The sequence below is a fragment of the Hippocampus comes genome, unplaced genomic scaffold (assembly GCF_001891065.2).
Source record: "Hippocampus comes isolate QL1 unplaced genomic scaffold, H_comes_QL1_v1.1 scaffold242, whole genome shotgun sequence".
NCBI classification, from domain to species: domain Eukaryota; kingdom Metazoa; phylum Chordata; class Actinopteri; order Syngnathiformes; family Syngnathidae; genus Hippocampus; species Hippocampus comes.
The window spans coordinates 1,433,889-1,450,144 of record NW_017805385.1 but is presented as its reverse complement, the minus strand read 5'-3'; the positions used below and the strand labels follow the sequence as shown (position 1 = coordinate 1,450,144).

Sequence of the window (16,256 nt, the reverse complement as noted above, 5' to 3'; positions counted from 1 at the left end):
ACACACACACACACACACACACACACACACACACACACACACACACACACACACACACACACACACACACACACACTTACACACAGACCACTAAGAACTAATGCAAAGCTTCACTGGATTACATCCAAAGGTGTGAGTCTGCATGTAGAATAACTGCCCAAATGAATTAAACGTGTCTCACTCTATCTTCTCACCAAAGAGAATCCTTAAACTCCAAATACTGACTGGCTGTGGCAAAAAGCGAAAAAAAAAGGCAAAATACATTACAGTATTTTTCTTTTCCCTTTGTTTATTGTGTATTGACCAAAGGCTTATTTGTTTAGTGCATCCTGGAATATCAGTTCTGATCATTTTGTTTTTGTGTGCTGAGAAAAAAAAATCTGAAACTGAATAGACTGTTACTTTTGACAACTGTATGGCAAGAGTAGCAGGGGCTACGAGTAAAAGTTTGTACTGTCCGACTTCTTCCAATTTACCTTCGAACATGATTCACAGTGAGGTTATTGGTTGTTTTTTTGTTTTTGTTTTTTGCTGTTAAGGACTTTGAGTCTTTCTTATAAATGGAATTCTATGATCCTTTGTTTCCGTTGTCTTTCTTTGGTGTAATCAACGTGTTCAATTCAGTATTGGATGTTGTCATGGTCGTTCCAATCACATCTGAAGGCAACAAGGTTGCACTTGATCATCCAGTTAAAACACTCACTTATTGTTTTACTTTTGCAAGAAGGAAAAGAAGGACTAACTGGGTCATTCATTGATTACTTATAAGTGACCGAGAGAAGAAATGAAGGCAAATGAAGGGACAATGGTATGGCTCCTAGTTAATTAAATGCAGGAGCAAAAACGCCCAACAAATAACCATGAGTGTAGAATTTACTGGTAAGCTGACAACAGAGAAATAACAAGAAAAACTTCCACACTGATGTTAAAACACGCTAAGACCATGCTACAGTTAATAATTAGCCAGGATTTGGAATACAAGTACCAATATTGACTTAACCTCCAAGAGGGCATTTCAGCCCTGGGTTAGGAGGAGTGGTGGCGAGTTCCAGTGAATGAAGGGACGGTGCGACGGTCCATCATGTGCGATCATGCCTTTGTTTTTAAGAGCCCCAATGTTTGCTTGCCAAATCTTGATCAACTGACAACCCTTTATTTCCGAAGGAAAGGAAATGAATGAGACTTGTGAGAAGCAGATTTTTTACTCTTTGTGTTCACAGAAAAAAAGACAAAAATAAAAACCCTCCACAAATTCATGATATAATCTTCATACTCAGTTACTCTTACTTTTTGTTTACTGCTTCTTCTTTCATTTTTTGGCAGATTCTGTTTATTTCACCTTGCAAACCAATGTTAGAACGGTGACGCCGATCGGCGAGAGTTGCAACATATTTGAGCCAAGTTTGATGGAGTAAATTTGTTCACAGTTCGCAGGTATGTCAGGTACGTGGTTGGAACCGTCAACACCAGCAGCAGCTTACTTGGTGTTTTTGTAATGATTGCACACGTCCATAATTTTCATTCACACACACACACACACACATAGACAAACAAGTCCAGTGTGTGTCTTCAACAGCCCTCACTCCTTAGGTTGGACACACACACGGATTAGATTCCATCCATCCATCCATTTTCTGAACCGCTTTATCCTCACAAAGGTTGTGGGGCGTGCTGGAGCCTATCCCAGCTGTCTTCGGGCAAGTAGACGGGGGACACCCTGAACCGGTGTCCAGCCAATCGCAGGGCACACAGAGACGAACAACTATCCGCGCTCACACTCACACCTAGGGACAATTTGGAGTGTTCAATCAGCCTGCCACGCATGTTTTTGGAATGTGGGAGTACCCAGAGAAAACCCACACAGGCACGGGGAGAACATGCAAACTCCACATAGGAAGCAGGAAGGTCAGAGCATTCATTTCCTTTTTATAGTTGAATGACCATAAATAAGTAAATAATGTTAAGATGCAGATGTCATGGAAGTCTTCAAAACAACCCATCCTTTCCTAAAAACTGTAAGGCGCAAAAAAGGGCTTGTACAGTATTTCAATTTTCTTTTTCTTTATTAGCACAGTGGTTAATGTTGGAAACTCATATGACAGTGTGAGAATAAATGAATATTGAATGTTGAAATAATGTTTAAATGTAACTGAAAACATTGCTTGTACACATAATTATGAGGGTCATAGTTTGATCATGGATGATTTCTGTTTTCATGATTTTCTGTGACACTCATGCGCAAACGCACGCACACACACACACACACACACACACACACACACACACACACACACACACACACACACAACATTTTAATCCTCACAAATCCAAGAAAGTCTCTCACGACAGCGCATATCATTCCATCCACGCCCTGAACGGGAATGCTCCACACAGTTCTCTGCACTGCTTTTGTCATTCGGCTCCCCTTTTTGCCAAAATCCTTCAAAGTCCAGTTTGTTCCCATTCACCCACTTCCACTCGCCCTCATGATCCAAGTCAGAGAGACCGATCCACACTCGATCATAATATACAGAGATAAAATCTTCCTCCGCTTTTGAGGTGACAATGACCAGGTCACCTCCTCGGTCTTGGCAGTCTCTTCTACTCAAGGTCCATGACTTAGTTTCACCTTTCTCAGAGATGTAGTAGCATTTCTCCTTGAATTTAACCCATTTTGTTGGGCAAAGTTTGACTAAAAGAAGCACAAAAATTGGACACAATTAATATATTCATCCAGAAAAATCCATCCATCCTTCCATTTTCTGAACTGCTTTTTATCCTCACACGGGTCTACAGGCAGTAGGCGGGGGATACCCTGAACCGGTTGCCAGCCAATCGCAGGGCACACAGAGACGAACAACCATCCGCGCTCACACTCACACCGATGGACAATTTTTGAGTTTTTAACCTGCCATGCATGTTTTTGTAATGTGGGAGGAAACCGGAGTACCCGGAGAAAACCCATGCAGGCACGGGGAGAACATCCAAACTCTACACAGGAAGGCTGGAGCTGGAATCGAACCCGGGAGCTGTGCACCGTGAGATTGACGCGCTAACCAGCCGACCACCGGGCCGCACATAAAAATCCAATAACATTATTTACTGTAGCTAGCTAGATAACTAGATGGATAGATTCTTGTGAAACAGCTCTCATTTGTAAGTTAATGGACAGTGAAGCGAGAGTGTCAGGATAGTTCTTCATGTACTCTTCATCTTGCTCATTTAAATGTGCTTAGCAGGAATCCCAAAGAAGGATGGATGTGTTTATCATGAGGTTTCAACTTTTTGTTGTTGTTGTTTTTTTTTAGTATGTCGTACCCACCTGATCTGTTCCGATTTAACTCTTGAGCCTCCTCCTTTAAGCCGTCTCGACTTGCAGCCACTTTGCTGAACCGGATCTGCAGCTCCTCCAGCTCTTTGGTCAGGTTGCTGGACACTAAACTCAGTTGGTCTCGTTCAACCGTGAGGTTGTCCCGCTCTGTCCTGAGGCCGTCTCGCTCAATTTGGAGGGTATCTTTCTCATTTTTGAGGGCATCTCGCTCACGTTTAAGAGCTTCTTGTTCCTTTTGGAGAGTGCTTTTATCATATTTGAGAGTGTCACGCTCACTTTTGAGAATGCCATGCTCAATTTGAAGCGTGTCTCGCTCATGTTGTACGGTCTCTTTCTCATTCTTTAGCAAATCCCGCTCACTTTTTAGCTTTTCTTCCTCCTTTTTTAGGACTCGTTGCTCAATTTCAAGAGCGTCTCGCTCATTTTTAATGATCTCTTGCTCATTTTGGAGTGTTTCTAGGTCAGTCTTGTAGGTTCCTTGTTCAATTTTTAGGGCATCGCGTTCACCGTGGAGGGAGTTCCGCTCATTTTCTAGAACATCTCGCTGGTTCTGAAGGATATCTCGCTCATTTTGAAGGCGGTCTCGCTCCCCCTTGACAGTGTCCTTCTCTTTAGTCAGAGAACAGAGCTTGGTCTCTAACTGATTATTGCTTTCTAACAAGGTGCTGTATTTGCCTTGCAACTGAAAACATTCTGAAGTCAGATTGGGACAGGTGGTGAGACCAATGGACGGTTGTTGAGTGTTTTTCAGAGGGCTCGGTCCGATGTCTGCAACAAAATGAACACATTCTGAATTCTTAAAAGAACCGCAGAAGAATGTTGTCATTAATAACAACTGTTGATGAGCTACCAATGCAATGACATCAGCACAATGTTGTTTGGACTTGCAGTCATGTCAAGGCATGTACTCACATTGGCCCAACATGGCTATGATAATAACCAGCAGGAGAAGGTAGAGCAGCCCCAGACAGAGTGCAACACCTCCAATACACCTAACTGAGTCACAAATAACAAAATACAGAGAAGCAGCATTCATTTGGTAGCATTTGCTCATTTTTAAGATGAATAAATCCAAATGATTTTTACCTGATTTTCGAAATCCCCCGCCATATTCTGATTTAGAATCCATTAATTCCCAACCATCTCCTGTAATCATCCCCGATTTGCTGTTAAATGTCACTGACATGTGTCCGATTTGTATTGACACCCTCTTGGTTGTCACCAACACCAAGTGTTGCAACAAAAAGTCCTTGCTTAGGCTCTGGCATCTGCTGAATCAGGAAAAAAAAAATGAATAGCCACGCCTTTCGATGATTTTAAAGGAACCGTCCGGGAAAAAAGTTATGACCTGTCATAAGTCTACAGAGCACATGGAGCACAAATCCTAGTATGAACTGTCATCTGTCATCCTCTCTGTGTGCTTATATCGAGAGTAACTTGTAAAACTTTGGGCGTTTTGGGTTGTGTCTTTCATCATCAGTAAAAGATGGTCCAAATCTTTAAGATTATAGGACAGTCAACTTCATATTTCCTCATTGCAATAAAAGGAAGTCACCAAACTCTGAATGGGCATCATTGTTAATATGCATGTCCTTGCAGTCCTTACTCGACTTTTTAACACCTCACCGTCAAAATAAAGTGTTTTGGATAGAGATTTGAACATGTCAAGGTCAGTGACATTGTGGGGCTGCAGGTGGTCGAGTGGTCGTCTCTCAAATTGCTGTGGGTTTGATCCTCAACAACTGTGACCATGTCAAAGGCACCTTGAGCAAGATACTGACCCCGGCAGTTGCTCCTAATGCTGCATCATATCAGTTGGTAAAATGGGGAGACAGTGTTAAAGCTCTTTGAGTACCTGGGTCGAAAAGCTCTGTACAAGCGCATTTACCATTTAGCAGTCAAAACTTAACATTAATGCTTTACATTTGTGCTTTTAATTTATTGCTTCCACTGTCTTTATTATTGCATGACTTATTTTTACTCCATGTACAGTACTGTGTATGCAGCAATGGTTAGTTTAAAGTGCTTTGTAAACAAACGTTTGGTTCGAGTGGTTGATATTTATTTGGTTTGTTGTGAGAATGAATGTTCATCCTGTTACCGCCGAAGGAATAAAGCAAATGAGGCGCCTCAGCAAATATCATTTAACTACTTTAACTCCAAGGCTTCACAATATATTGCCAGCTTCTGTGGTCATAAAACTTTCCAATGATATGAACCATTTGAAAATAGGATAAAGATCGAGAATGTATTGAAACATTTTGGAGCAATTTCTTACATTTTTTTTAATGTTTCACAACCTCCACACTTTGTCAAAGTTTTGAGGGAAAAATGGGCGTGGGGAAAAATGAGCTCCGTGGGCACGCGCTGTCATCTAGCATGAATTCCAATTCATCAACATGTGCACAGTGGTGCAAAGAAAATGGGCCAGTATGCACATGTCATGGATCCGACAGTGATTTTGCACATTCCCTTAAATTGTGTGCAGAGTGCAAACATTAATTTCACTCTTTTAGTGAATGAGGCCCATTAACACCTATGGGCACTTTAGTCTTGAATTCACATACAGCAACATACGATACATGACCTTGGGAAGTCACAGAGAGATGTTCCACCTTGTCAGATGCCACTTGTAAGAGAGTCAGACATGAATGTAATTTAATCATCCATCCATTTTCTACAATGCGTGTCCTCCTTAGGATTGAGAATGTAACCTGGAGCTGATGAGTGGTCTTTGGACAAAAGGCGGGATACACCCTTGGACTGGTTGCCAGTCAATTTCTGTGTTTTTGGAAAGTGTGAGGAAGTTGGATAACCACCAGACAAAACCTATGCAAGTATCACGAGAGCATGCAAACTCCACACCAGAGAACTTGAGCATTTTTGTCATTCTTTAAGCCAAGACACACACATTCAAATTGGCTAAAGCTGTGGTCATTTTCTTGCTATTCGGAGACGTACTTCCACAACAAGATCGACCAGCTACAGTATGAAGTACATGAATTGTCCACAAGGTCAAAAGTCTTTGAATTGTCTGTAAAAAGAAGAAAATACAGACTGGATATTCCCATTGTGCACCAACTTGCATCGTAAAACCAAGTTAAATCTAACATGTTCTGAAATGCCACAAAAAAACTGACACGTTTTAAGTGTAATGTATCATTTACTGAACTGTACTTGCAAGAAAGGTCTGTTCAATGACTCAAGATGCAGAGTAGGTCGCACTTCTTCCTCCTCCTCATCCTCTTATCCTGCTTTTTGGAAACTCACAGATGAAAAACATGGCCATGTCACACTCCACATGACTCCATGTCCCTGTGCTGAGCAGCTCCACACAACTCGCATTGTGGCTGGAAGAAGTGAGCTCCTCATCTTGACTCCATGCAGGAAAGTCCTTGAGTGGTTTGGAATCTGCGTCCCGGGAGCTGTTTCTTCCCTCATGCTGAAGAATAAATAGGAAAAACACAGTGATGAGTGGCTTCACACACAGGGAACTGGAACACCCCTGGTGAACAAATTTTCACAGGGAATTGGTCTTTTTCCAATGCATTATATTAGCCTGTATGGTGAGGCATAACATGCCTATTTTGAGCACTCGGTGATTTATTGAAACCTAAACAATTGTTGCTGGTAGATTTCAGAAAATATTGTGTTGGTAGGGCTTTGTTTCAAAACGGTGACGGTAAGTTAAGTATGCACATACTGTAAGCGTGTCTGTGTTTTTAGCCTGCACTCCGATGTAAACCCTCGTGAGTCCAGACTGACTGACATAATCAGCTATGAGGCGGTTACTATCAATATTAGTCGGCATGGCCAGGATGCCGCCTCTCAGCTCGCAGTTCATCGAGGCCTCCTTGAATCTTTTGGCCTCCTTCACCAGCAGGTAGTAGTGCTCGTCACTTTCTGTCAGGCCCAACATGACTAGAAAAGAGAGATTAGTCCATTTACAAATGTTGGTTGAACGGCAAAATTGTCACTTCTTGAATGATAGTCATAAGTAACAATGGTGAAAGATCAGAGTTTGACAAACTCACTCTTCTTGACAAACTTCACTGTGTTCCTCAGCTTGCCCAAATTGACATCCATCTGCCCAATCACCTTCCTGTACCTTCCACAGTCACAAGTAGTGCCTAAGTGATTAAACACGAGATGTTTTATATGAGCAGAATCATCTCCTATTACCGAAGATTCTGCAAGAACCCAATTGAAACGACCACTATAATTGGTGACAGTCAGTGCTGGACCAGCCATTTGGCATACAGGGCAGATGTCAGCTTGACTGGTGCCCTTTTATTGAATTCTTTTCCTCCATTTTACCCCAAGAGACCAGCCCACAATTTAGAGGGAGAAACCCACTAAACCAATTACAACATGGACAGTAAATTGAACAAATCTACATCAGTGACAAAGCTAGGTGGTGGTGGTGATCTAATTCACCGGGATAGCATTCACACTAGCAACAGACGGCAGCCACCATTCAGTCAACAACAGCCACTCTTAAGCTAAGCATGTCTCATATAAGTTATGTCACAGGGCTTGCTCAATGTCCTCGTCAATCTGGGCCTACATTGAGCATTTGCTCTTTCTCCCACAACAGAAGTCATCAGGAGTGGCGCCCGAACATAAATTTTGTCACAATCCTTCTTCACAACACAACACTTGATTCTTTCAATCGCATTTAATTTTACCTGCTATTTTCACATAAGCAAACTAAGTAGTTGAGAACTCATTGTTTATCATACCATCAACTGTCATGGTTCTATGAAATGAAATGCACACATATCCAGAAACCTGTTCAACACATTCATAATACAAGCGGGAACAAGTAAAATCCGGCACTTAGAATTGTCACGAATTAAGAGGTTTTTGTGTCAGTGTGCTTTTTCTTTTGGATAGGATTTCAATAAATGGGCCGTTAATTGCAGTACGGTGTCGGTTCTGATTTGCTGTTTGCTAGTAAATGCATGAGCTAGAAGTTGGCTAAAAGTAAAGTAACAACAAATAAAATGGCATTACGTCGTAAATTTATCACAGCAAAATGTTGCTTTTTACTTAGTCTTGATACTGCTTGTCTTATGAGTGTGTTGAGCAAGGGATGTATTCCTTTTATTTTATGGAACCCTGACTGTCGAATGGTATGGCAATGACTTCTCAGGTAGAATGCAAACCTTCATGTTTTTTTCTTGTTTGTTTGTTTTATTTTCTTTGTACTTGTCCAGCCCTGGTGGCAGAGCAATTGCAACACAACTGCATGACTTCCTGTAAATAGCTTCATACGCTTGTGAGGATACAGAGCCCTACCTGTTTTCCCCTTCAAACCCAAGGGTCCATCCAAGCCTGCGTTTCCTTTGTCTCCTACAGAAGAATATCAGACACACAGGGCTTTATATTCATGCTCAGTGTAAGACGAGCACAAGGCGTGAGCTAAAACAAATTGAGGGTAAAGAGATAATTTGTCGTGTGCTGTCTGACTAATATTTGGGTTTGTTTGATGACCTGAGGCATTTAGGTGTGACAAACTATATACTTATACAAAAACTCTATACTTATAGAACATATATATCCGATTCATATATATTTTAAATCCATCCATGCATCCATTTTCAAATCCCCTTGTTCTCACAAGGGTCGCGGGCGCGCTGGAGCCGAGCCCGGCTGTCTCCGGGCAGCAGGCGCGTACCCCCTGAATTGGTTACCAGCCAATTGCATTGTATTTTGAATCATGAATTGAAATCAATTCCATTTTATCTGACAGTCAATTTATGATTATTTTGGACAGTTATGTGACCCCTCAAATACAGTACAGTGTGATGTCTGCTCATTCACCACAAAAATTGATTTGTCAGATTTTTCTGTTGTACTAATACAATATCACCAGCAGATGGTAATATCACCCAAACGTGTAGAATTTCAGGATCTCACGAGAACGAAGTCGTCAGTATTTATATGATCTCATATAGTGTTGAATCCATGCATTATATATATATACACACACACACACACACACACACACACACACACACAGGTATATTGGTTAATAAAATTTGGTAAACACAAGCAAAAACTTTTTTTGCATTGCCATTTAACATATTTTATTGATTGATGAAATATTTTGGTTAATTTATCAAATTGTATGTTTTATTCACATTATTTTGCAAATTTACATATTTCATTTATAGATTTATAGAACTAATTTAAACATCTTTCCTAATCTCATCTACCAATTAAAAACATGGTCCTTGAGCACAAAAGTTTGTCCATCCCTGCTCTAGATGCTTACTGAGCTGAAGTTTCACAGGTTAGCTGATAACATACATGATGTCACATACGTTGATGGTTTGAATCCTGCTTTGGAGCTTCCACTGTATATGGGAACTTCACTGTGATACACTGAAAATCACAGTTGGTTGGTGTTTACCACAACAATGCTCCTGAAAATGAATTATTTTTGTTCCAAGTGTTTAATGAGTTGTGACCTCACTAAACGTTTCCATGTCATGTTACAAAACCGCTTTTCCTGTAAGCGTATTTAACCTAATGATCATGAAGAAAAGTGGTTGCTCACAAGCGCAGGACACCGAGTAGCACTCGTTAAAACAAAATTTCAGCCACACAGGGGGAAACACAACAGCACGACATCATTTATCAGGTTATCATTTATGATAACCTCAGAAATAGCTTAAAGGGTAACAGGATTCAAAACATTAATGCATGGGTGTCAAACATGTTTTTGTCGTGGGCCACATTTTAGTTACCGTTTCCTTTGCAGGGCCATTATGACTGAAACCAAACAAAAACAGTCAATAATAATGGTTTATTCAACAATTGTTTAAGTTACTGTAATGAGGGGTTTGGTGAAAATGCTTACAATATGTCTCTTATTTCTTATATATGAGAATTTTACATTTTGGTCGAGATTTTAGCAAGCATCATGGAAGTTGACATGTTTAATTTGCTTTCACGGGCCACATTAAATGATGTGGAGCGCCAGATCTGTCCTCCGGGCCTTGAGTTTGACACCTGTGTATTAATGCATTGGGTATTTTTCTCTTGTGCTTTGGAAACTACACCCAGTGGCCACAACATGAGGTGCATTCACGTTTTTTTTATTTATTTATTTTTTTGAGCATCCTGTAGTATTAAACCACTGAAAACTATCCATCCGTTTATATTCTATACTACTTATATTGGTCAGGATCACAGTGAGCTGGAGCCTCTCCCGGATGACTTTGGGTGAGTGAAGTAGTACACCATGGACTGGTTACTAATCAACCATGGTGGACATCAACACACCTATTGGAAAATGTATTCTCTTCCGTGACCTTAACATACATGTCAGAATTAAAATAGAATAGAGTTATTGTTATGCAATACATGGGTACTGTGTTACTGTGCAAGATTGTAAAGACTTTCCCTATCTCGTACCTTGGGCTCCAATGGGCCCCATCTTTCCTATGTGACCAACGTCGCCCTTCGATCCCACCTCTCCTAATGCTCCTGGAAATACAGAAGAAGAAAGAAGAAGAGTGGAGGCGTTTTTGACATCCTTTCATGACTTTAACACATCATGCAAAGAAAAGATGGGACACAGCATACAGACAGTATGATGTCTCTTTTGATATGTTTCTGGAAAAAAAAACCCGAAAAACATCACCACACTTCAATGTAGAATAATCCTTGAATTGTCCCTACCTCTCATTATTAGATGAGTCAAAATTTTGATTGCATGTGTGATAGGGTTGTAACAAAAAAAAATGGTTTTGATTCAAAAAGATATGCGTGCATTGAATCGAACCAAATCAAATCCTTGCCCTTAAATATTTGGAGATCTGTCAGAATCCCACTAAATTGAAAAGAATCACAGCGTTTCACTTTAAAAGAACCTTCCTTGAATGTTTTTTTTTTTTGTTTTGTTGTTTTGTTTTGTTTTGTTTTGTTTTGTTTTGTTTTTTGGAGAGATGCAAGCTCCTAAGAGTGTAAACATAATAAAGAAAAAAAACTGTGATAAATAGGTTTCCACAAAACGTTCGGACATGGACCAAAGAAGAATGATTCACTTGTTGGCATGCTTTTGCAGTCATTTAATTATTGGGCTTAATTTTTTTTCAAAGTTGAATTTCACATGTCGGTGTCCTGAAGGCGCACAATTTGGTGCTGTTCCAAAGTGCGCTGAGCTCTGACTGTTCTTTGCCCTATCACTTCTGCCTGCTTTTCAAATTACCATTTGTATTTTGGTGGATTTTCATTACTTCGCTTTTTTTTAATTGTTTGGTTTGGTTTAAATCGAGTATGCAGAAAATGGCTGTAAGTAATGTAATGGATTCTGTAATTATCAATGTCAATATACACACAAAAAAACTATTTAAGTCAAACTTGATTATCTTCTGACAGGGACACCTCTTTTTTTTCTAAAAAAAACCCCACACAGATTCAGTCTACTTCATATTAAGTGTGTGCCTATGCAAGCACTGCCAAACCATGGCCTTCAGCTGTGATTATTTCCTCAGGAAACTATTCCACTGGAAATGAATGATATTTGAAATAGAAAGTGACACACTGGAGAGAGCTGTTGCTGTGAGAGCGAAGTGGCACACACAGAGTATCTTCACAAGTTTATTTGCTTCTTGATGAAGTCTAAGAAGTGTTGTTGAAGTTTCTGCAGTCGAATGAAAATACAGTACAAAATGTCCATCAATATGTGGAATACTATGTGTGTACATAATATACAGTATATGTACAAAGCATATTATAAATACAGTATATTTTAAAAGCACATTACAATAAAGAACCGAGAGCAGACTGTGGAGCGTTTACACTTATTCTTGACTGTTTATAGAAATAAGATGCGTTGCTTTGTTGTTCCCTGCGTTGATGAATGACGTTGGCCGTGTGCTTACACGAGCCCGTTAAACCGTTCATCCATCTTTCAGATAACACTCGTTCCTATCGCTGCTGTTGCTTTTTATAATGGCCAAACCCTCCAACTGGCTTAACGTCTGGATTCCCCGTGCAGCTGCCGGAGGATAAAGAGGTGCAAGGCCTCGGTTGTCATGATGAAGACACATTTGAAACCACCGAGAGCTGGTTAAACAGGATCACAGAAGGGACTTTTCAAGCTCTGATTAAAATCCTGAGGTGAAACCTTTCTTCCAGATTGCTTGACCAGTTACGAATTGGCTTGCATCAAACTCCTGTGCTGAGCCAAATTTTTCATTTGTCAACATGTGCTTCGCTTCTGGGTTCCACATCACGCCAATCAAACCCCACAATCGCAAATTCACAGCTCAAATGAGACTTACTTTCACTTAAAAGCAGCACCACTGTTTGTTGACGTTAATAAACCAAGAGCAACGCATTGTTTTTGTTTCCAGGGCATTAGCTGTCCTTAAGTCCCTCTTAACATTCCAAAATTAAGCCACGTTTTCCTGTAAAATCTCCTAAATTAAAAAGGGGAATTTATGCGTCATCTGTGGAGCTCTTGACATACTGCAGCTAAAATGTTGGAGGTTGTGATGGTGCTACAGTCAGTGTACACAAAAACCGCAATGGCGCATGGCTACACGGCACTGAAGTCACTCCAAGCTGAATAATGTCTACATTTAGTACTTACATTTACGAGTTTACTCAATAAAGATTTCTGGAGAGTAACGAGCTGACAGTCATCGCGTGTGTGTGTGTGTGTGTGTGTGTGTGTGTGTGTGTGTGTGTGTGTGTGTGTGTGTGCGCGCGCATGCGTGTGTGCTTGTGTGTCTCCATTGGGCTCTTACCACGCTGTCCATATTCAGTGCACTTGCAAAGTCCAATAGGATCCAAGAGTCGGGCAGCATTAAACAGATTTTTATTAACATGCAATGTCCTATTGTTGATCTAAAATCACGCAATTGTCATTTTGGCATCAAGATGAGTCATTTGAAGCAAAAAAATAAACTAGTTTGTGCTACCTGGATGTCCTGGTGGTCCGTTCTTCCCCATTCTGCCCTCATCTCCTTCGTATCCAATCTCACCTTGGTCTCCTGCATAGATAGGAAGAGGGGAAATTAACCACAAGAGATGTCTCAAAAACTGTTTGGATTATAATATCATACTTTCTATCAAAATGTTGCCATCACTATGGTACGTGATTGAAAACTCATCTGAAATTCAAAATTGAGGGATGTGGTTGTGTGTGAATTCAAATGCAAGGTTAATCCTTTCTGGATGTTTTTTTTGACTCTACATGCTACAAACCAAACAAACAAAAAAGGCCAGGGCCTTTTTTGTTTGTTTGGACTGTTCCTTTGGACTATTAATTATGACATCATTATTGTGAGTTAAAAAGAAAAATGAGGTGCACGAGAGAGGTTTTGGCAACATGGGATGTCTGATGTTGCTGCCAAGGACACTTTGTAAATTAGGTGCTGGGCAAAGGCAGGAAAGCAACAAACATCTTTGAACTGGGCCATATTAAGACTCTCACAGTACTTCTGAAAGCCTTCACTGGCTCAGAATTGTTTTCTTCTCACCGAAATGAATCATACACAGAAAAATTACTTCATGCAATATAATTAGATGGTAATTGGTGTGGCTATTTTCTACTGATAGACTCTACTTTACCATCAGCGAAGCGAGAACGCAAACTCCAGAGGTGACCACACTTTCAACTCGACTTGAGTTGTTCTAATTTCAGATTCTTGGGACATACGTATACAATAAAGGTATTGCCGGAATGGATAAGATTAGTGTAAAGTGTAAACAGTGTAGCCCTTTTAGGTTAGCATGATTAATATTTATCTAAGCAGAAGTGTTCTCGGTCTTTCCTATGTCAAGTTGCATTGGTAGTTCACAAAATAAAAACGAAGAAACAAACAAACCCCACCAAATGCTAATGTGTTGCCTGATTACATGAATGAGGATGTTTTGGACCCCCAAAGTTGTTAGTTGCTTTCCAAGAATATATTAAATACGAATTGAACATGTAAGAGAGATACCTTAAGAAGTTGTTAGTTGCTTTCCAAGAATATATTAAATACTTTTAGCGAATTGAACATGTAAGAGAGATACCTTAAGACCTAAGGTGTCAAACTCATGGCCCGGGGGCCAGGTCTGGCCCACCACAACATTTTATGTGTCCCGTGAAATCAAATCAAACATGTCTCCTTCCGTGATTCTTTCTAAAATCTGTAGCAAAATTTCAACTTCTCATTTGTAATAAATAAGAGAGATAATGTAAGCATTTTCTTGTCACCAAACTACTCATTACGTAACTTATACAATAGTTGAATAAACCATTTTTCCTGACTTCTATATATAGTTTCGGTAACTCCAGCCCTCCAAGCGAAACGGTAACTAGAATGTGGTCCGCGACAGAAATGAGTTTGACGCCATTGCGAACCAGATTCCCAATGGCCACTTCTTCAGTTTGCAATGGACTGGAGCTGTGCTGCATCCGAAGGAGCGGAGGCATTCTTCTCCACATACTTTGTGTAGCTATAACAATAACCTATCAGCAATACTGTAAAATGAATACCGATCAAGTTTGCAGTAAGCCCGTTTAGAATTGTGTGTCATTTGATTTGATCCCTAACAATCAGAAGTGGTCCGTTGCGCACATCGTGTCGCCATTTAAAAACAGGATGCTGAGGCGTCCACGTAAAGGTACGACTTTTGAAGCCTGAAAAAGAAGCAATGAGAGAGAAAAGTGACCAAGCGTGACTGCAGTGTGCTTCACGAAACCTCAACCACACATCAGACCGCCCTTAGAATACACAAACATGGGCAAGGTCATTGTCAAGTGATGGATTCTGCAGTCATTTGTATCTAAAAGTCTTGTCCAAATAATCGGTCCAGTGTCGTGGTAGCTGTCTAAATACACACACATTTCAGTGGGACTTTCTCAGTGGCACCACACACACAAACAGGTCTTAACTTCCTCACTCACTCCCTCCACGTCATCTCACATTACGTTAGTGTCCTGTTGGCACAAAGGTTGAGGGGAAAAAAATGCTGCTTAACTTTGCCTGGTGTGTGTTTTATTGGCTCTGTCTGAATCAGCAGGGGAAGAAGCTACTGGATGTTGTAAAATGGAAGGCATTCCCTCCCAAAAATCTGTGGGGTAGCAATCAGCTCGTTGTTAAACGACAGGACATTGCATGCTGGGTACCTTTACCAACAACTCTATAAAGCCCTGCGGCATTATTCTTGGTGTTTCCTTAGAATTTTCCATTCCGTCTTTCATTTGACCATATACTTAACAAGACAACCAAATTACGTATCAACTTGTTAAACAGCCAACAGCCTGGAATGGAAAAGTATTTGCATTGCTGACTCCCTGTTTAAAGTGGGAGTTATAATAACCTAACACAATCACACCGTATACTGTACTACTTTTGTCGCACCAAAAAAAAACCCCAAACATTAACAGCATACTGCATATGTGGTCGTGTTTACCTTTAGCTCCAGGTATGAGGGAGTTGCTGCAGACTTGGGGAGACGTGGAAACATAGGAGAACGCCACCGAAACACAAAATAAGAATAACCCAATTGTGTGACTTGCCATTATGTACCAAAGGAAAGTGAGAAGTGTATGTGAATGACACCTCCTCTGTGCTAATGTGCCGACTGAGCGAACGTAAGGAAAGATCAGTCGGTCAGTGCAGCACTAATGAGCAGATATCTTTTAAGCCAGAAATGCTTTCTCTCTCTCTCTCTCTCTCTCTCTCTCTCTCTCTCTCTCTCTCTCTCTCTCTCTCACACACACACACACAACACACACACACACACACACACACACACACACACACACACACACACACACACTCTTGTTTACATGGGCTTATCAGCCCCTTGTCATATTATCAAACAACACTAACCAGAGTCTGGTATTCCTCTGTGTCTTAAGTCACAGTACTACTTTGTAATTAACATGAAGCTTATACAGCAGCATTAC

At 40.6% G+C, this 16,256-nt stretch overlaps 2 protein-coding genes across 2 annotated transcripts; both read right to left on the bottom strand.

The window, feature by feature from the left end:
* Positions 1-2,041: 2,041 nt before the first annotated feature.
* LOC109517658 (low affinity immunoglobulin epsilon Fc receptor-like) lies at positions 2,042-4,606 on the bottom strand. The gene is made up of 4 exons (XM_019872967.1): positions 4,418-4,606; positions 4,244-4,327; positions 3,323-4,099; positions 2,042-2,692 (listed from the first exon to the last, which is right to left on the bottom strand). The coding sequence occupies exons 1-4, from the start codon at positions 4,515-4,517 to the stop codon at positions 2,313-2,315; spliced, it is 1,341 nt and encodes a 446-aa protein (XP_019728526.1). The 5' UTR covers positions 4,518-4,606; the 3' UTR covers positions 2,042-2,312.
* Positions 4,607-5,832: 1,226 nt separating this feature from the next.
* colec10 (collectin sub-family member 10 (C-type lectin)) lies at positions 5,833-15,972 on the bottom strand. The gene is made up of 7 exons (XM_019872979.1): positions 15,758-15,972; positions 13,273-13,344; positions 10,757-10,828; positions 8,633-8,686; positions 7,366-7,461; positions 7,035-7,252; positions 5,833-6,773 (listed from the first exon to the last, which is right to left on the bottom strand). Exons 1-7 carry the CDS (start codon positions 15,864-15,866, stop codon positions 6,570-6,572), a joined length of 825 nt encoding a protein of 274 aa, XP_019728538.1. The 5' UTR covers positions 15,867-15,972; the 3' UTR covers positions 5,833-6,569.
* Positions 15,973-16,256: the final 284 nt, after the last annotated feature.

Coding starts and splice junctions, on each gene's coding strand:
- LOC109517658 (XM_019872967.1), bottom strand. CDS start 4,517: ATGTCAGTGACATTTAACAGCAAATCGGGGATGATTACAGGAGATGGT. Junction 4,100..4,243: donor CATAGCCATGTTGGGCCAAT/GTGAGTACATGC, acceptor ATTTTGTTGCAG/ACATCGGACCGAGCCCTCTG. Junction 2,693..3,322: donor GTTAAATCGGAACAGATCAG/GTGGGTACGACA, acceptor TGCTTCTTTTAG/TCAAACTTTGCCCAACAAAA.
- colec10 (XM_019872979.1), bottom strand. CDS start 15,866: ATGGCAAGTCACACAATTGGGTTATTCTTATTTTGTGTTTCGGTGGCG. Junction 8,687..10,756: donor GGGGCCCATTGGAGCCCAAG/GTACGAGATAGG, acceptor ATTCTTCTGTAG/GAGACAAAGGAAACGCAGGC. Junction 6,774..7,034: donor AAAACACAGACACGCTTACA/GTATGTGCATAC, acceptor TTTATTCTTCAG/CATGAGGGAAGAAACAGCTC.